Here is a 21,673-nt window from a genome sequence, read left to right as displayed (position 1 = left end):
TCACCTGAGACCGGCTAACTCAGCCACGTTTTGAAATCCTATAAATTTGTTTTTTGTGTATTTTTTCCCAGCAGTGTAGTATCATTAGTATAAGTAGCATTAGTGCGAGAAAGAATTATTGATTAGTTGATTGATGCTATTATTTTACCTTTTGCTTTGATTTTGCAGATGACCAGTCTAACCAAGTCCATCGTCAAAGAGTTTTTCTCAGGCGTGACCCCAATGACCCAGGTGCTCGTAGTAAGGGCCCATTTCTTGTAGTGGGTAGTGTGCGCATGTGTGCTTTGTACAATGCTGCTGTAATATAGTAAAGTAACTGTAGAATTTCTTCTTTTTTCGTTTGCAGTGTTAAAAATATTTTTATTTGCTTTTAGTATTAAAAATATTTCTTGTTCTTTATTTTGTTTTTATTGCAAGTATGCTTAAGAATTTTTTTTAATATTTTGGCTTGTTATTTTTTTGCAAATCTTATGCATGAAAAATATAAAAGTAACTCAGTTAATATTTAAATTATCCAATATTTACTTCTGTTTAGCTCGAGGTTTTGGTCTTCGTGTTATGGGAGGTAAAAAGGGAGAAGATTCCAGGTTGTATGCTGAAATAGCTTGGGTAGTGGAAGGAGGTTCAGCAGACAAGGCAGGATTGAAGCAAGGTAAGAATGAGTTTTCTACTAATTACTGTTTTACTAAATGTTTCGTTGTAGGGTTTTAAGAGCATTGGCGAATAAGGCCACATTGCTCCTGTATATTGTCTGTAAATTGCGTGTGTTCTGAAGTCCACTTTCTGGTTGCCGGATGAAAAACCCAAGTTTCCAGGAGAAAAAACCATGGTGCCCTTGACCGAGACCGACTAAATCAGCCACGTTGTGAAAAAGGCCCTTTAAAATTCCTATTGTCATCGACGGGACTCGAACTCAGGTCTTTTCCACGGGGTGTGGGGAGGACAGCGATCCTACCCAAGACGGCTGTATTACGAGTATTGTATGAATCACGATTGGACGCGCTCTGTCCGATCATCTTTTTTATATCTTAGTTGATAATTGGAGTCAGTCATGTTTTTCTATTGTCAGTGATGTTGTTGTAGGGTTTTAAGGCTAATCAACAACTAAGGCCATATTGCGCCATGTATAATGAGTCTGTACATTGTGTGTGTTCTGTGGTCTATTTGCTCTTTGCTGGATGAAAAATCCATTTTTAGGGAGAAACCTGCTACCATCGTTTGAGACTGACTAACTTAGCCACGTTTTTAAAAAGACAAATCAAAATTCCTGGCGTCTTTGACAGGATTCGAACTGAGGTGTTTTCCACCAGGTGTGGGAGGACGGAGATTATACCAACTGTTCTACTCACGAGGGCCTGTTGGCAATGATTAAAGTTGGTCATTGTAAGGTATAGCCATGGATTCGTCATTAATATAAAACAGTATAAAGTAAATTATTTTAAAGAAATAATTAGATAAAGAATTTTTTTTTCCAATTTGAATTTCAGTTTCCTTGTTGATATGTAACTCAATTGTCATGTATAATTTGCGATAGAAAGAAATAAAAATTCAAATGTATTTCTGTGGATATTATGTGCATACAAAATCGTTAAATTTAAATACATTCCTCCCCACAAAATATACACACATTTAAGCAGTCCCTCTAAGTCTACGCAGACGATAAGCGAACTGTATCTGTTCTGTTCGCAGTCGTATTTCCCACAGAATACCAAAGTCATAAAACCGAAACTGCATTACCAATCTCCGTATATCTAATAAACATGAACTTCGTTTTTCGATCAAACCCAATGTTTTATGTTTTAATCGATTTTTATTTTTCAATTTATAGGCCCACCCACATTAAAGATAGGTGTTGACCTTGAAGTCCTCAACCGTGTTCCTTCTTGCTGGTAACTGTCTTTGGGTGTACATTTTGATAGATATCAGTTTACCTCTGTGGACCTATGAATCAAAACTATGGGGACTCATTTTGAGTTCGATTTAAAATCGAAGAGAAGTATAACGTGAAATGCGCAGTCCATCTGTGTTACGGCTTTGTCGAATAGAACGATGTTAGTAATCGATCCTGTCTTAGGTTTTGTGCATTATGTCCATAGAAAATTCCGAAACGGTTTTTATTTGGTGCTGATAAAACACTCCCATGCAACTTTGAATAGTACTGGAGTTCCATAAAAGGATTTTGAATGCAGCCATTGTAGTCTTCAGAGCAGTTTAGCTTGAAATAAAATCGGCTTCTTGTTATACTTTGAAACAGATGACCTACACACAAGCTAAAGAAATTTGTTTTAGTGAAGCCTATGTTTTTTTCATACACACATTCACATAAAACACAAAAACAGAAGAAAAAAACTTTAAATTATTGATAAATTCTAGTTATACATGAATGTCTTATTTACTGATTACTGTACGTTTTAAATCAATTTCCTCAAAAGAAAATGTTTATTAGGTTGGACGATAAATTTTCTAAATAATAATGACACTACAGAGAATATTAATCAAATTTATATCTGCTCGAGGATAATTATTTTAAGTGCAGTATCTTTCACGATATTGCTACAAAAACAAACATATTAGATTATTACCTCTGTGGGCCTATTAATCAAAATCCTACAGATCTCATTTTCATAACGACTAAAGATATTATCAAATACATAACCTGGAACACGCACGCCACCTGTGTTGTACCTTTGTCCAGTAAAATATAAAAGTTCAACGAAAATTATAATCGTCTGATTTTTTCAGTTGTAGACAAAATAAGCACGAATAAATGCATTTAAAATTTCCCAGCGAAATATTTTTATTATAAAACTGTCATGATAAAAAAAAAATCGCAAAATAAATTATGTTGTTTAGTAACGTGTCTTTTTTTTTAATTTAATAAAAAATTTGGAATCTAATTTAATATGATATTGTCATCTAACGATGTTTATATTAACTTTCTGTTTCGTGATGTACAGTATTAGTTGTCATGTAGTTTGCTTCTGTTTCACGTTTTCTTCAGTCATTTCTATTGAGACAGCTAAGTTGTTGTTGTCGTTGCTGCTGTAGGATTTTGGGAGTATTAGCGACTACGGCCATAATGCTCTGCGTATATTGTTCTGTAAATTAAGTGTTCTGAGGTCGATTTTTTGTTTGCTGGACGAAAAATCGAGTTTCCGGGATGTAAAACCATGCTGACCTCGCCTGAGACCGACTAACTCAGCCACGTTGTGAAAAAATTCCGTAAAAATCCATTCCACACGTCATCGACGGAACTCGAACTCAGGTCTTTTCCACCCGGTGTGGAGAGGGCTGCGATCCTACTAACTGTGCTACCCACGAGGGCGCTAAATTGTTGTAGAGGTTTTAGGCGCATCAGCAAATTAGGCCATATTGTGCCGTATATAATGTCTGGAAATTTAGTGTTCTGAAGTCAATTTGCTGTTTGCTGGACGAAAAACACGTTTCCGGGAGAAAAAACCACGCAACCTTTGCCTGAGAACGACCAACCAAAATTCCTGGCGTCATTGACGGAATTCGAACTGAGGGTTTTTCCACCCACTGTGGGAGGACGGTAATTGTACCAATTGCTATCCAGAGGGCCAAACGGCTAAATATTTTTCTAATGTAAGTTAGTTACTGTTTTCTTCTCCCCTTTATTATAATTATTATTCATGTATTTCACAAAATATGTATTACTTTTGGATGATCTTTTCAATCACGGCATATGAGTACATTTAGAGAATTACAGTCTAAAGCGGCTTGTAGTTGTCCAACTAACAGTCATAAATTAGAGACTGCTTTACTTTGGAAAGCAGACTCCATCTAATTTACGATTGTTTTCTAGAAATGAATAAATAGGAGATAACCTTTGAGCGCGGCCATTTTGTTTAAAAGTAGTGCATCTCATGCATACAGTTTTTTCCGCTGTGAGCATAAGTAATAATACTGTCTATGGTGAAAACTGTCCCAGGTGTTCTATAAACATCAATAGTCTTACAAGATGTGTTTTTGAAAGATTCGTTAATTTTTTTTGTTATTATTTTGAATAATGGAGAAGAAAACACTGAAGGCGATATTAACTTGGGATAAGAGTTAGCGATATTGAAATTTCGCATTGTCACAGTGCACGAAATTTTAAATAAATTTTTAAGAAATGAAATATTGAAAAATGGAAATAATAATAGTTTATAAAATATTATATATATTTTTATGTTTTTAAAACAATTTATGCAAATAATAAGCAGAAATATGAGCATGCCCTCGTTTAAAGTTTCGCACGTTTAACGGTTTTTAAAAACTAGATTTTCAATTTTATATATTATGTATATAAAGTTTTGTTTTTAATTTTCGGTAGAAGTTTTTTTTTATATAAAAGAATTAAAAAATGCCTTTTTTAAATATTTATTTTTATTAAAAACTAAATATATATATATATATATACAATAAGTATTACAATCCATTAAGAAAAAATGAAATATTGGTAAACTGCGAGAAGAATTAAAAAAAAACAAAAAAAAACCATAAACTTTTTTCCTGAAATTAAAAAAAAAGTTTACATCTTCAGGTGTAGCGCCGCCATTTTTGTAACAATTAAGGGCACCACTGCAGGGTTGGGGGAGGGGGAGGGGGATTGTTACCCTATGTATCTTCGTTAATATTAGTTGATTAAAAATGGCTGCCATGCTTGAAATTTGGGCAATTAAGTACATATAGTTATCCAATTTTTGCGTGCTAAAAAGGTCTAAGCTCACAGAAATTCATTAGCAACCGCAAGGTGCATATGGTTCAACTTTCATCCAAGAAACAATATTGTTTTTGGTAAAAAAAAAAATGTTTTTTTTTGACTAAATGTGTTTCATTTATGTGTCTTTCAGAAATTCTTAATTAAATGTCTTCGTTCCAAGGAGTGTAGTCATCGTACTACATTGCTATTTTATTCGTCCTGCTTTATTTTTTTTAAGCAGATGAGTAAGATTGGATGATCTTATCTTGTATTCCATAGAAAGTATTCAGATCATTTAAAGAGGATGTAAATCGAAAGACTTATTCTAGAAAATGTCCTACGAAACGTAGAGAACTTGTAAGGAAGCTGTTTAAATTGGCATCCTGAAAGTAAATACAAGAACATATGCAAATTGGACTTCTTGATTCACAGAAATGTGATGTGATTGGTATGAAACAATAAAAAAAAGAAGTAAAAGATAGTTTAGAAAAATATTTATATTCATAGAACGTTTGTTGATGAATTGCAAATAGTAATTAAATATTTGATCTTGTTGCTTTAGGATTTTATGCCATTAATTAATTCCTAAAAGTTTCCAGTATTCAATGCTAGGTTAAATATAGGTGGACCATTTTCTACAAAAGTTTTCAAACTCGTAAGGTTTGCTGCATAGTAGACTTTACATTTTGGCCGGCAGTGGTCCAGTAGTTAGTGTGCGTTACAGATTCGTTGCCACAAAAGATGCCCATTATGACTTTGGCGCTGAAAATCCAGCTGCCATTAACTATTCAGTATGCATACAGTCGCGGTGGATTTGTAAACCCTTCTAAGCTTGGCCGATCTAGAGAATAAACGAAATCTTATTTTTTAATACGCAAAAAAGGGAATGTTTCGTATTAGTAACTCTCCAGAAGACATCCGAATTAAGGCTTTAGTTATACCTTACTATGTGATGGTATATCTAAAAACTTCATATATGTTTCCCTACAACCATTTTCTTCGTCCATCTCTGTTCGAAATACGTCAAGTTACTTTTTTCTGACAGGATCTTAAATATCTCTTGCTACAATCGCTGCTTGTATCATTTTTCTAATTAGTTGCTCTACGATTCCTTTTACTTAAAAAAATCCACTCTAATAGTTCTTTTTCGGAGACTTTCTAATCTGGAATTCCCTTCCTTTGATTTTCTGTGGCTTAAAATCACTATCCCATTCTGTAAAATTCGCTTGTTTCCTCTATTATAAATTTTTCAATTACTAATCGCTCACAAGTACTTTACTTTATTTCTCTGAAAGTCGAATTTATACAATTTAACTTTCATAAAGTAAAGTAATTTTCTTCATGATTAAAGTTCGCAATTCCAGATGGCTACAGTTTTCTAATTGCATTGACCTAGCTGGTAGGGATATTTGCTATTACCTTGCCTTTAATATGTTTTTATCTACTAGATTATCAGACAATCCTAACCACACACCTAACACTAACCAATCTTCTCCTCATGAACAACTACGTACACAGTTAATGTTAATTGATCTCTGGATATCTTAGATGTCAAACAAAGTGCGAACAGAATTCTGGAAAAAAAAACCCATCACAGGTAATCTGATACAATATAAACAACTTGGAGTCAAAGCTATACGAATCAGGAAGTAAGTAAAGAATTAGTCATAGGATTTACCCCAACAATCACTAAGGCAGGTTTGCGCCTTAACGGATATTCATGGTGTTCCTGCTGACAACTGAAGAGGCTGAAAAACAGAACGGCTATTTATAGCTTCCAATATGTGAAGCAGTTTTTGCAGCGGCTCTTTCTAAATAAACACCATTGGCAGACAGCATAAGCATGTTCCTGTACGAAGAATAGAGTCATCTGGAAAAAGATTAGAATGATGAATAATACATTTCTTCCGGAATCTCTCTTGACAAGACCTTTGCAGAGACATTTGCAATTGCAAAACATTTAAGAAAATCAGACGTAACCGAAGAGGAACCCTCGCTGGTAGCACAGTGCATATAAAGCGCTATCCTCCCCCCACCTAATGGAAAGAGCCTGGGTTCGAATCCCGTCAATGTCACGAGAAACTTTTATGGGCTTTTTTCTTCCAGCAAACAGTTTTTCTTCAAGCAAATAGACAAATCGGCCACAAGAACACGGGCAATATTGTCTTCAATTATGCGCCGAAAACCCTGCGAAAACAATAGCTGAAATGGATAAACCTAACTTTCATAAGAACATTATATCTCATAACGGCCCATTCAAAATGATTACACTTCAAAAAGCTATACAAAGATTACAGCAATACTGCTAGCTAGGACAGGATACACTTATATTACGACAGCTAAATGAAGCATCGTTGTGTGGATTATTAAGTTATTAGAAATAACTTAGCAATCCACACAAATAACTTAAATTATTACAAATCAAATTTTTGTGGACTAGCATTTATCCAGATCCTTGAGGACACTCAATAATATAAGCCTTCATGTTTGGTTAACACGGAATAAAAATGTTTATCAGACGACATTAGAAAATTTCATTTTTTTTTTTTTTTTTTTGAACCATCCTGCTGCGGTAGCACGGTCGTAATAATTACCGTCCTCCCACACTAGGCAGAAAAGGCCTGCATTCGAATCCATCGATGACGCGGGTAATTTTCATGGCCTTTTTCACAACGTGGCTGATTTAGTCTCAGGGAGGATTACATGGGTGTTCCCCTCCCCCCCTGATATTTGGGAATTTCGTCCAAACACGTATACACACGTTCAAAAACATTGACACCTCAAAGCCTTATTTGCTTGGAAGGTTAACACACGCTGACCTAACCTATCGTAAAGTTAACATGTGCACCATTTGTTTGTTATTTGGTTTTTAGGAGCATTAGCAACTAGGGCCATATTGCTCCGGGGATATGCGGTGGTCATTCCCTGACCTTTCCGCATCCTCCGTATTTGGTGGTGACGGTCTCGAACCCTGGTCTAATCAAGAAGCATGTGCTACACACTGCTGCTTCTGCCCACCTGGCTACGGAGGCGCCATGGGCACCATGGTTCATTGATTTTAAGTCTGTTGCCTTAAGAGTTTTGATGACATTAGCATTAGTAGAGGCACATGATGGAAGACAGTAAGCTTATACAGCATCAAACAAAAAAAAAAAAAAAAGAAACCATTCCCATTTCACTGATCCATTCAGTCCAAATGTTTGTCTAGTTCTGCCTTGAATTTATTTAAGCTATCAACTTCCACAACAATAGATGGAAGTTTGTTCCAGCAATTAATTACCCGCTGGCTATAGGCAAACTTCCGCACATCTATTCTACAACTGTATTTCCTCAGTTTGAATCTATGCTCCCTCAAGTTTCTAATCTGAGCAAGAGGAAGAATCCCATCAGCATTGAACCTGCTCAATCCCTTCAAGACCTTATACACCTCAATCAGATCGCCTTGCAGGTGCCTAGTCTCCAGAAGCTGCAATTTACAGAACTTAAGCCTTTCTTCATAAAAGCACCCCCTTGTTCCCTTCACCAGTCTTGTTGCCCTTCTCTGTACTCGTTCTAGCAACTCTACATCCTTCCTAAAATGAGGCTTCCAGACCCGTACGCAGTACTCAAGGTGTGGCTTGACCATTGCCTGATACAAGGGGATAATCACCTCCTTATCCCTGCTCGCAAAATTCCTGTATATCATTGACAAGACCCCATGACCCATTCTGGCCGCCTGTCTGCACTGTTCAGAAAACTTCATATCTGATTGCGCAATTTCCCCAGGTCTCTTTTATTCTCCACTACATGAGTGTAACACCACATGGTACATTTGTCTGGGGTTATTGCTACCCATATGCAGTATTTTGCATTTGCCAATGTTAAACTTCAGTTGCCACTTCTCAGCCCATCCATCCAACTTTTCCAGCATCATATTGTCATTACTGTTATTAACAATCCTGCGAACTTTTGTATCATCTGCAAACTTAGACATTAAGCTTGATATACACCGATGAGCCAAAACATTATGACCACCCACCTAATATGATGTTGGTCCTCCACGTGCAGCCAGAACAGCTCGTACCCTGCGAGGCATGGACGCTACAAGATATCTAAACGTGTCTTGTGGTATCCGGTACCAATATCCAGCAGATCCTTTAACTCCTGTAAGGTCCGTGGTTGAGACGCCACAGATCGGAGTTGCTGTTTCAACACAAACCACAGATGCTCGATGGGATTGATATCTGGGGAATTTGGAGGCCAGGGCAATACCTGGAAGTCCTCCTCATGTTTCACGAACCGGTCTCGAACAATCCGGGGGTTGTGGCTTGGCGCATTATCCTGCTGAAAGACGGCGCCGCCAAAGGAGAAGACCGTTGACATGAAAGAGTGTACCTAGTCAGAAATGATGTTTAGGTAAAGTGTAAAGTGTATTGATGTCTAACGGCACTAGGGGTATCCCCCATCTCTGCGTTTCTTTCATTGTAGGTGTGCCAGTTCGCTGGGAAGGCCAGAGATTTAAAAGTATATGGATTTTGTATAAGTGTAGTGTTGTGTATCGTTATTCATCTGGCCATTTAGCCGCTGGACCCTTGCTGAGGCTCAACGTTGCTCACACTTAGCCCCGTGGAGGCAGACCAGGTACACAGTAGTATGAAGCTTTACTCTGGCAGGCTCTGCCACTTAGTTTCCTGAGATTTCAGCGGCTAGGGCCAATAGCTGATGTAAAAAAAAAAAAAAAAAAAAAGAAAAAGATAATGCAACACGCGGCGATTTTCGAGGTAAGACGCTAAAGTGATTATTAGAGGCCAAAAGGACATTCGTCACTTGATTTGAACAATTAAAATTTTGGTAGTGTGGGGCATACACTATGATGTTTAGTCAGAGTCGGGGGAAACTGAAGGCTGGGAGGAAAAGTCAGAAATATGGGGTCAATAGGGAAGACGACTCCAGAGAAGGTCAGTGGGGCATGCCCATGCCTCACCACGAGGAAAAGAGGGGTAGGCGTGGGGGAGAGGAAACAGCAGAGCCGTCCCCCATCTCTCCTCCGCTCAGGAAGAGGAGTAAAAGCCCTGTGCAGGTGAGCACAGGTGTAGGATCGCCTTATGGCGTCGGCAGCAAAGCTGCGTGTAGTCACAGTAGTTGAAGTGCCCAAGTCGTGAAAGTTCGTCATTCTTGGGACAGTCCCATCCCGTCCAGTTGTTAGCATATCCATTTTTGTGCAGGCGATGCACGAGCGGGTATCCTCACACGCGTCAGTCATATTTCCGCGTCTCTATTAGGTAGGTCGTTGTACTAAGAATTCGCGAGGTCTCTCCTTATTGATGTTTCTTATATGCAGCAGTTGTGTTTTGCGCCGGGGGGGGAAAGCAGCTCTTGCACGAGTTTCTCCTTATTATTGTGGTTCCCTGTAAACAGCAATTTGTGTTCTGCGCCGGGTAAACAACTCCTGCGCAGTTTTGGTTAATGCCTTGTACTCTTCGCATGAATCTAGTATGTATGACTCGAGATGTCTTGGGAAGTACGCGGTTGCCCCCCACAGGAGCAACGTGGGTCCTCTAGGATTCTGAAAGATGCTAATTTCGCGTTGAACGCTCTGTAACCTGTCAGCTAATAGGTTGTGAAGGGACCGGGTTGAAACCAGGGTGGGGGCTTGGGGTACACCCTGTCTGTGTTGGGCAGAAATTTCGCATTTGGTTGTGGCAGTTCATCGGTCCTCCATACCTGCCGTAAGTGCCCTTGTAGTCTGATTTTTTTCTTCTTTCGGATTCGCAGCTGTGTTTACTGTAAAACCAAGGAAGGTGCAGGGTTGTTCTTTTGCAATGCTGTGAGTGATGCTGCAGTGAATAGCCTCTAAGTCCAGGGGGAGGGCCCCTGTTAATACCTGTACAGCGGAGTGCTGGTGGTATAGCAAGCACGGGTGATGGTTAGCAGTACTGTCCGTTGAGTGACGTCCAGTGTCCGTCGATTTACGGCGGTTACGGCTTTTTGAAACCTGGCTAGAGAGGGGTAGGTTATTGCTGGTAGGAAGGTTGTTTTATAATACAGTGACAGGGTGCGTTTGTTGAGCCCACAATCTCGTCTTGTGATTCTGGCCACTAGTGCAAAGTATTTTTGCTCTAATAAATAAATATAATCTTTATTGTGTACAAAAGGATGTATACAATAATGTATGTCAGGTGGTACTTGAATGATAGTTTAGAGTCAAGTATAAGGCCGAGGTGTTTTAGTTGGTCCACTAGTTTGATAGTCTTATTTTCCACTTTGATTTGTGGTGGCCTGCGTAGGTCTAGTGTTCCTTTGAGCACAGAACCAGCGCATTCTGTCCTGAAGGTTGCCACTGCGTTGCCTGGTGCATAAGAGTGTGCTCTGGCGTTGAGTTAGGCAGCTGAGAACTTGATGGGTCCCCCCCACCCCATTTTAATTCCTTCGAGGGCATCCACCCGACTCTTCAAGCTGTCATAGACGCTCATCAGAACGCTGAGTTTGCGCCTAATTTCTTCATATTCTTTTCACATAGCACACACACACACACAAAGACATCCTCCATGCTAGATCATGTCCTGTTCGAGATAGATCCCGAAACATGTCTCATTTTGTACATTTTCTTAGACTATGATGCTTTGGACGATCGTCCCCTACGTTCTCCCGCGAACCACAGCACTTTCGCTACTTTGCCCAAGTTGCTTTGCTGCTCTAGTCTGGGGCACGATTTCCGTTTAAATGCAGTTTAGTTAACAATAAAAATTAAAAGGATTTATAAATTTAATTGATTAATTGCCAATACTATACAAAGCGAAAAGACTCCTACTACAGTGCTACGTATTACGCTATCTAGTTTTGCGTTATGCCTTTCGCTATCAAGTTCGAGATATTATTATTATTATTATTATTATTATTATTAGCCATATGGTGTAAGGAAGCCTGAGGCTTAATGCTGCACCAGCCAAAAAAAAATCCCGAGTTACCCTCAGAGCGAGAAAGAGACAGACAGAAATAGAAAGGAATCACCAAGAAAGAGAAGAATGATGATATCCAGCTTGGGGACCCTAGGTGTGCCAAGCCCATACTCACCAAATATGAGCCCCTGGGGTTGGCGGTAAGTTTCGAACGATACAAATTTTACCGATACTAAGTAATAATCTCTATCTAAGTTCAAAATAAACTAAGTATTGTAACTAGGAATATAAGCTACTTCTAGAAAATAAATTGATATGCCAATTTAGTCAATAAAATGGTAAAAATTTAAGAAAAACTTCCGTATTTGCTGGAGCCGTAAAAACTTCTCCCCCACCGAGCTAATTTCATGTTGGGGATAACAGTCCTTAGAGCAAATTGTGCATTAGCTGCTTTTTGTGTGCCTTGCGCTGGTCATTGCATCTATTTCAAAATAACCATTGATTATAGATCCTTGCCAAATGGGCACCGAAACATGCCACTTTCACAAAAGGACTTTCCATTAAATTCAGAACGAGGCAGACATCAACATGTTTACTTTTCTAGTATTTTGGTTGAGCAAGCAGCAACGTTGCAAATTGACTTGCCTTCATTCGTACACTGCAGTGTACGAATAAAACTATCATCACTTCAAGTAAAATACTTCTTTCTCTGATACACACTTACTGTCTTTCTTAGGTTAATTCCTGTAAATTATTCTAAATATTTTAATTAAAAATTTTCATTTATGGATCACTTAAATTAAAAAAAAAACAAAAAATAATGAAATTCCTAACCGAATTGAGTTTAAAATGAGTTTCCATACTGGATTCACTTAGTACTTTTCTCCTATTCAATTTTAGTTCTTTAGTTGTTTCCTGGACACCCATAATGGATGAAGTCGTTTTAATATCGGATGCTACCAGTGGTGCCACGGAACTTCTAATTGCCTTTTTATTTTTTTATTTCTTTTGGAATGCATGAACTCACGCTTGAATCAAGTTCCAAGAAAAACTAATTACATTCCACACTCCCTCTGTTTCTTTTGCTCCATCCTTCAACATGTTAGAGATGCCACAAGGCAAGGAAATATTCTCAGTCTGGTAATCAATAAAGGCTCATCAGATATTAACCTTCAAGGCAAAGAAATATTCTCAGTCTGGTAATCAATAAAGGCTCATCAGATATTAACCTTCAAGGCAAAGAAATATTCTCAGTCTGGTAATCAATAAAGGCTCATCAGATATTAACCTTCAACATATAAAGGAACCACTGGCAATCAGTGATCATTAATGTGGATCTGTTTAAAGAAAGGGAAAGGATTTGTTTTCTCAAAGATTACAGTATTTTTTACAGTGGTTTTAGATGTCCAAAGCATGCGAAGAAATACTAAAATGGGTAATTACATATTTTTGTTCTCAGGAAAGGAAACGGCTGATCCCCCCCCCCCCCAAAAAAAAAACCCTTAGAATTATACGTGAATCACAGCATGTCTGATTATTCTAATTAGCTATTATGAGGTCTCTAAAGAATTGGATGCAAAGAATAATTAGGCATTATTTACTTCCACGGGAAAACTCGTCTAATGCATGATTCTAACTGAGAAACATTACCAAATGGAATTTGGTAATTTGGCTCGTTAATAAAATAATCTAATATCATTACCGATGCGTGTGACCAAAATGGAAGGGTGATTCATTGTGCTGTGGTCCTTTTCGAGCCCTGATCAATGGGGTGAACTAGACACTATTTTCGTCCCATAGCAGGTAATTAATCATATTGTAATTAGATGTTGCATATAAATAATTTAGAATGATGTACATCACCATGTCAAAATTATCGATTTTCGAAAGTTTTTCTGATAATATCATTACAGTATTCTGTAATGTTCAGTTCTAACACAATGGGTAGCCATCCTAATCACATTTTGTACGCACTACATGTACATACACTCATAGCACGTGCCTTGCATTCTCTTTAAAGATGCACTTTACATTCTGTTGAGTGACTAAAGAAGACTTTAGCATGCAAATATATGTTTAATGTTGTCATAAATACATGCATATTTGAGATTTAACCAATTTCCATTAGGTGTTTAAAGACAATGTTATATCAGCCTACCAAAATATTAGATATTTCACTTAATTGCAAGTTGTTCTTCATTTACTGATGGTGGCAGCAGCAATCTTTCCGGCCTTGATTCTATCTACAAGATAGGCACAAGTTGTTTTGCTTTTTGATCCCATAGTTTCTTGTTTCTGTTTGAATCTCTGAGAACAGAGTGTTGGCTGATCAGGTATTTTCCTTCCAGTACTGAAGGTGTCCGTGATTTACACACTGTTACCATTAAATTTTTGGTTAGATCATGAGAAAATCGACGGTTCCGATTATAGCTTACATACCTTCTTCCAGCTTAGCTTTTGCGTTCCAGTGAAGCTCATTTATATACATTACCGTTCAGGTTCAACGATTTGCCTACGCATATTACGATGTTTAATATTTTGGTGGAGTAATGTACTATAGAAACTTGATATTATCCTAAGAAAGAGTGCAAAGTAGTTTAAACAAAATGTGAAGATGATAGTGAGCTCTAAACATGACAGTGAGGATTACAATGCTGTCTCCAGGTTGTGAAAATTAAATATTGAAAAGAATTTGCCCGCACGATCCACAGCTTGCTGCTTGCGTGGGCTATAGATACTTCCATGGGTACTGTGCTATTGAATTGAATTAAAAAGCGAATTTAAAGAATCGGAATTCTTAGAAGTTGCACTAAAGAGACTTTGAACAATAAAAGTATGATCAACAATACGTTCAAAGATAGAATCATGAATTAGCACATACGAGGGGTTTCCGAAATGTAAGGTAACACATTTTTTTCCCCTTAATAATGGTAAAAGGGAATGAGATGAAACGCGGTGAACAGATAGATCCGTTAATAACGTTCAAAAAGACCTCCAGTGCAGTGTTGCAGTACTGTCGCCTCACAGCAGATTCCAGTTGCAAAATGGCGGCTACCGTGCGAGTGTGGTCCAAAACGTGATCGTGAAGTTATTCGCTTTTTGCAAGCAAAAGGGGTTTCACCAAGTGACATTCACCGTGAACTGATTGCTGTGTATGCAGGAGCGTATTAAGGTCGGTTGAGGCCCCGGGCGCAGAAAAAAATATTGGGCCCCTTAAAAAAGAGAGAGAGAGAGAGAAAATAAAAATACATGTTAACAATTTTTTTAAATAAATAAAAAATATTATGTACTATTAATGTTTTATTTCCAATACAATTTGAATATAATATATGTATAATATAATTAATAATAGCATAATAATAATCACAAAGTTTTGAACTAATATGTTCAACTAATTTGTTGGGGTTTTGCGTGGGCCCTTCGGAAGTCGGGGCCCAGGGCGCGCGCCCGGTGCGCCCGCCGTTAAATCCGCCTCTGTGTGTATGACAAAAAGGTGATGACAAAGAAGCAGGTGTGTTTTTGGTCCAATGAATTTAAAGCGGGCCGTGTTGCCATTGAACATCAACATCGGGCGGCAGGCCTTCATCGAGCAAGACAGAAGACAGCATTTTGCGCATTAAGGACATCGTTCTTGAAAACAAGCGAGTGAAACTGCGTGAAATTGCACAAATAGTGAGCGTGTGTAAGTCGACTGTTCACGATGTCCTCGGCTTTCGAAAGGTGTGCTGCCGCTGGATGCCCCAACAATTTTCAAAGCAAAACGCATGGGGGTGTGTCTGGAGAACCTAGAAGGAGAGGATTTTCTCGCTCGCATAGTCACAGCAGACAAAACTTGGGTTCATTATTTTACCCCGGAGAGCAAACAAGACTCCATGGCCTGGAAACATCCACAATCTCCTGTGCCCAAAAAATTCAAAACTGTTCCCAGTGTCTGAAAAGTCATGCCACAGTGTTCTGGGATCGCTAAGGCATTCTGTTAGTGGATTTCTTGCTGAAGGGAGGAACAATCAATGCACAGCTTTACTGTGCAACGTTTGATAAACTGAAAGCCAACGTTCGATGCAAACGACCAGGACTCCTGACAAGCGACGTGATTTTGTTGTACGACAACGCAACTCCACACATCGCCCACACCAATCGTGAGTGGTTGCGTCGTAATCGTTGGGAAACTCTGTCACATGCTCCCTACAGCCCAGACTTAGCGCCTTCAGACTTCCATTTGTTCGGCCCTCTGAAAAAACACCTTTCAGGAAAGCATTTCACCACGGATGAGGAAGTTCATCAGGCGGTGCGGTGTTGGTTACTGCTTGTGAGCGCGGACTTCTTCAGTCTGGTATTGATAAACTGATTCATCGTTGGGACAAGTGCATCAATAAAACTAGAGACTTTGTGGAGAAGTAGTGCATGTTCACTTATTTCTTGGTGTGTAATTTCAGCTTCGTATTATTAAACATCATCGAGAGAAAAAATGTGTTACCTTACTTTTCGGAAACCCCTCGTATTATCAAAATCCCCTTTCATTTATATTTGGACTTATAATCTAAAAAACTGTAGAGCGCAAAAAGTAAAATTTACGATATTACCTAAGCTTGAAATAGCTTAGGTAATATCGTTTTTGTTCATTAACGGTATACATGTCTCGTATACCGTTAATGAACAAAAACACAGCAAAAATAAAAGCTAGAAAAATAGAAGAGTAGTACTTAGAAAAATAGTTGAACGGCGATATTATTTAAATGTTACCGTTTCTTTATCAATTTAATCGATTCGTTTTTGCGCCCCAACCATTATAAAAAATGTAAATCTCTTAAAACATAATTGGTTAGAGGGCGTTGCATCCATCGCCCAACTATCAAGTATAAGTTAGTTACTTCCGTTCGTGGTCGTGAATATTTTAACTCGTTTTTCTGAGTTTTTACATAGCTGTCACGCATGAACAGTCTTAGTAATAAAGATAAAAGCAAGAACTTTTTTTAGCGATCAGGAAACAAAAATAAGAAATATAAAAGATAGGCGTCAGGCAAAAACTTTGTTCTGCAATCGCAAATAGCTTTCGTACTATTTTCGAATCAACTCTAACAACACTATTTATTTAAACTCACTCTGTTTTTTCATCCAGTCTTATTACTCCCCATTATACAAAGACAAAAACATTACAGTTAGAATTTAATTTAAACATGTGTAAACAAGTTTTCATAATTGCACATCGTAAGGATTTATAATTATTAGCAGCTACGGTATGTGGTAACAAACTGAAATAACAAGCACTTCGGGCAATTGCATATTCCTTTTCAACTATTACCTGGCTATTTTCAGCACCCTGACTTGAGATGCTTTTGGCTCAGGATAGAGAGAATCTTTTGAGGGGAAGGAAATTACTGGTTGGATATTCAATCTAGGGAATGTGCTTCCTCTTGTTCCTTTACCAGAGGCCTATGCGATTGGGCGGCACTAGAGGGTTTGGTTATGAGACATCTAGTGGGACATCATTGCTCTACAGCATTGATGTCTCACTAGATATACAGATGAACGATGTCTCTCTCTCTTTGCATAAGCCAGTTTATAGGCCCATCTTCTTTACATGTGTGAATGAGGGGAAAAACGTTCCAAAGTGTGGCTCATTTGTGACCAAATTATTGAATGCAAACTCATATAACAACACTTTAATATAAACAACACTTTAATAGTTATAACATAGTAGTTGTAATAGTAGTGACAAAATGCAAGAAAACAAGCTTATATAGCATCAACCAAAAAAAAAAAAAAACAAACACACACTTCACCCATCCTTACCCTCCAAGAATTTTTCTTGTTTTTCCTTAAATTTATTCAAACCATCCACTTCCACAACAACAGATGGAAGCCTATTCCAACAATCGACCAGTCGCTGGCTGATAACCATCCTTCTGGGTGCCTCCGTAGCCAGGTGGGAAGGAGCAGCAGTGCGTGCCACACACTTCTTGATTAGACTGGGGTTTGAGACCGTCACCACCAAATACGGACAATGCGGAAAGGTCAAGGAATGACCACCGCATATTCCCGGAGCAATATGGCCTTAGTTGCCAATGCTCCTAAAAACCAAATAACAAACAAGCAAACAATAACCATCCTTCTGCAACTTAAATTTATGCCCCCTCATGTGTGTAGTCTCAGCTAGAGGCTGGATGCCATTCACATTCAGCTTATTAATCCAAGGACTTAAAGCACCTCAATGAGATCACCCCCATAGGTGCCTAGTCTCCAGATGCTGCAATCTGCAGAACTGAAGCATTTCTAGCTAAGAGCACCCTTTTGTTCTTTTCACCAATCTGGCTGCCCTTCCCTGCACCCATTCCAGCAGTTCTACATCCTTCCTAAAGTGAGGCCTCCAAACCTGTATATAATACTCTGGATGTGGCCTAACAATGGCTGTAGGGATAAGCCCGTGATTATCCCCCAATACACTGCTCGACAAAATTAACAGAACATGTATAAAACAAGGTGCAATTTGTGCAGCTTGTGATGAAGTGGGAAAAAATCTGGTATGGTAGCATACCATAGAATAACGATGAAATGAGGAGACCGTGTGAAACTTTAGACAGGTATAATGGACGTTTATGTAGGGTTGTACACTGAAAGGATAGAATTCATGGGATACCTGGTTCCTGGACAATGCAACGCTGTCACCCCTCTCACTAGTAGACAAACCCACCACTTGGCAGGTATATAAGTACACTGCATTCAAGTAGACAGTAATTAGATATCAGTATGGATAAACATCGTGAGTTAACCGACTTTGAAAGAGGGATGATAGTGGGTGCCTGATGCATGCATTACTCTATTGCAAAGGTGGTACAGAAATTGCACTATCTCCATTTGACAGTATCAAGAGTGTATCGGGAATACGCCACTTCTGGAATAACATCTCATTGTGGACAGAGCTGCAGGTGGAGAAAGGTGGTGGATGAATGTGGCAGTCGATTTCTGTCTCACATTGTTTCAGCCAACCGGAGAGTGACAGTGGCACAAATCACCTCTGGCTTCAACGAGGGAGGTGCCAGAAACGTCCACCAAACTCATCAGGTGATCATTACTAACACCATGATACAGGACTCTACGCCTCAACTGGGCAAAAGAATATCAGCACTGGACCTTGATGATTGCAGATGGGTCTCCTGGTCGGATGAGTCTCGTTTCCATTTATTTTGAGCTGACGGGAAGGTGTGTAGCTGGCGGAAACCGCACAAAGCTATGCACCCTTCACGTTAACAAGAAACTGTTCAGGCAGATGGATGGTTGGTAATGGTCTAGGGCATGTTCAACTGGCACATGTTGGGACCTCTGGTACATCTAGATGCATCTATGAATGGTCCAGTTAAGGTGTACATCCTTGCATCAGCATCCCCTCATGGTCATTGTGCACCCATAGGGCAATGGACTCTTCCAGCAGGACAATGTGCCTCCCACCTGCCCGCTATCTCAAAGAAACATCTAAACAATGATGACTTGCCAAAAAATAGGAAAGAAGTGATGTGGTGGCAACCCATGTTTTCATAGGCATGAATAATTTACATAATGTGTTTCTCTGTAAGGTGGTAGATCGATTTCTATTGTATAGTTGAAATTTGCATGCCAGGATACCTATTATATCATATATTTGCCTTTGTTGACACTGTTCACAATAAAATGATAATGAAAAACATTTTGTTCTGTTAATTTTGTCAAGCAGTGTAGCAAATTTTCTATATATCATTGACAAAACTCCATGACCTGCTCTGGCTGCCCGTCTGCACTGCTCAGAGAACTTAATATCTGATTACACAATTACACCCAGGTCTTGTTCATTTTCTGCTACCCTGAGCGTAGTTCTACACAATTGATAAGTTACTCTGAGATTACTGCTACCCATATGCAGAGGCGCCTCCGTAGCCAGGTGGGAAGGAGCAGCAGTGCATAGCACACGTTTCTTGATTTAGACCGGGGTTCGAGCCTGTCACCACCAAATACGGAGGATGCGGAAAGGTCAGGGAATGACCACCGCATATCCCGGAGCAATATGGCCTTAGTTGCTAATGCTCCTAAAAACCAAATAACAAACAAACAAACCCATATGCAGTACCTCCCATTTGTCAATGTTAAACTTCAACTGCCATTTCTCAACCCATCGACCTAAATTTTCTAAATCTTGTTGCAGTAACATACTGCCATTAGTGTCGTTAACCACCATGCAATTCTTTGTATCATCTGCAAACTTGACATTAAGCCTGATGTACCTTCTTCAATATTATTAATAAACATTGAACACAACAATGGGCTCAGCACTGAACCCTGGAGCTCCAGTAATAACATTAGTCCATGAAGAGCAGTGCCCATTGGTACCCACTCTCTGTCTTCTTCCACTTAACCATTCCTTTATCCATAGCAGTAACTTGCCCTTACTGCCATATTGCTCCAGTTTATACAGCAATCTTTTATGTGCAACAGTATCAAAATCCTTCCTGAAATCCAAGTATATGATATCAAAATTATTATTTGTATCCAGTTCTTTGGTCACTACATCATAGTAACCTATCATATTGGTTAGAGAAGGCTGCCCCTTAACAAATCCATGCTGTGACTGCAGTATAATTGCATTCCTGTCCAGATGGTCCTGCTTTACTTCTTTAACCAGTGACTCCATTATTTTCCCTGGAACAGACATTAAGCTGACAGGTGTGTAATTACTCATCTCACCTTTTGATTTCCCTTTATGAATTAGAGATACATTTGAATTATCTCCAGCCCATAGGGAATTATGAAAGCATCCATGAATCCAAGGATGCTCTCATAATTATGGCTAAGGATTTGCTCACCTCCTTTACTGCCTCCCTTAATATGATTGGATAGATCCCATCAAACCCCAGTGTCTTGTGATCAGCTTCAACAATTTCTCTTCCACTTTCCTTTCAGTTATCACAAAGTCATTTAGTTTCCCGTTGGGGTTTTATAAATTTCTGCCATCACTTCTCGTAAAAAATTCCTCAGGTATGAATGTAGATGCAAAATACCAATTTTCATTTGCCAGCAACCTGAGCAGAGTTATCAGCGGTAAACCTGTGGATATCAGATTACCCAATGTGATACACCCTCTTCCTTCTACTGTTAATATAAGCATAGAAGTCTTTGCTGCTTTTTTTGGAATTCTTTGCCAGAGACTTCTCATAATCTGCCTTATCTTGCCTAACCTCTTTTCTGGCTTTTTTTTTTTTTTTTATGTAAATCCCAAACACGAGAGGTATTAGAACCTATAGTACTTAGTACCGTGCTTGGGTGGAAGGTTGAAAAGACTAAAGAAGATATTTGTTGACATTGGACTTGAACTTCTGTAGACTGTAATTTTCAGGAAATACGTATGAAGGAAGGTTGTTCCAGAAAACGGCAGTTGAATGAATAAACGAGGAAGATGAAAAGTTGGTTCTGTGGGTTTGAAGTTGGACAGTAAATGGATGTTGGCTGGTGGCGGCACGTGTTTGGACTGTTTTGAAAGAGAGAGCTGGAATTACAGAAGCCAATTCAGAAGAACAGTGCCCATGGAAATATCTGTAGAAGAGGCATGCAGCAGAAACAGTACGTCTATGAGACAGCGAGTGGAGAGACTCTGTTAGAGATGAATCATTAATTAAACTAATTGCCCTCTTCTGAACGGAATCAAGAAGCCTGAGAGAGGTTTGGGGGGCACAATCTCAGATGTGAGAACAATATTCCATGGTAGGGCAGATTTGCGATTTGTACAGAGTTAACAGCTGTTTGGAAGAAAAGTAACGCCAAGAGCGAAAGAGAAAACCAAGTTTTTTAGATGCAGAGGAAGCAATATTTGTAATGTGCGTGTGCCAAGAGAGATTAGAAGTCAGGGTAATCCCCAAAAGAGATATATCATTTTGCCTAGAAATTGGAGTGTCACCAAAGATAAGCATAGGAGCAGAAGAATCCTTTTTGCGAGATATAAGACAAAACTGAGTTTTAGAAGGATTGCAATCAACTAAGTTGTCTTTGCCGCACTGGAGAATTACATGGAGATCGGCATTTAAGGAATTGGTAGCAGATTTTCAAAAAGTTGAAGCTGATTGAGCAG

The 21,673-nt window shown here is 38.8% G+C and overlaps 1 protein-coding gene across 1 annotated transcript in view; it reads left to right on the top strand.

Moving 5' to 3' along the window:
- Positions 1-21,673, top strand: part of LOC150086614 (uncharacterized) — a 199,280-nt gene that overhangs the window by 117,762 nt on the left and 59,845 nt on the right. Inside the window, exons 6-7 of the mRNA XM_090371477.1 lie at positions 169-240; positions 536-652. Coding sequence (XP_090227603.1) covers positions 169-240; positions 536-652 — 189 coding nt within the window. The remainder of the gene's footprint in view (positions 1-168; positions 241-535; positions 653-21,673) is intronic.

The sequence above is a fragment of the Mastigoproctus giganteus genome, chromosome 4 (assembly GCF_048544385.1).
Source record: "Mastigoproctus giganteus isolate SK-2022 chromosome 4, ASM4854438v1, whole genome shotgun sequence".
In the NCBI taxonomy this organism is placed as follows: Eukaryota; Metazoa; Arthropoda; class Arachnida; order Uropygi; family Thelyphonidae; genus Mastigoproctus; species Mastigoproctus giganteus.
Note: the sequence above shows the minus strand (reverse complement) of the source record. Positions and strands in the feature narration are given on the sequence as shown.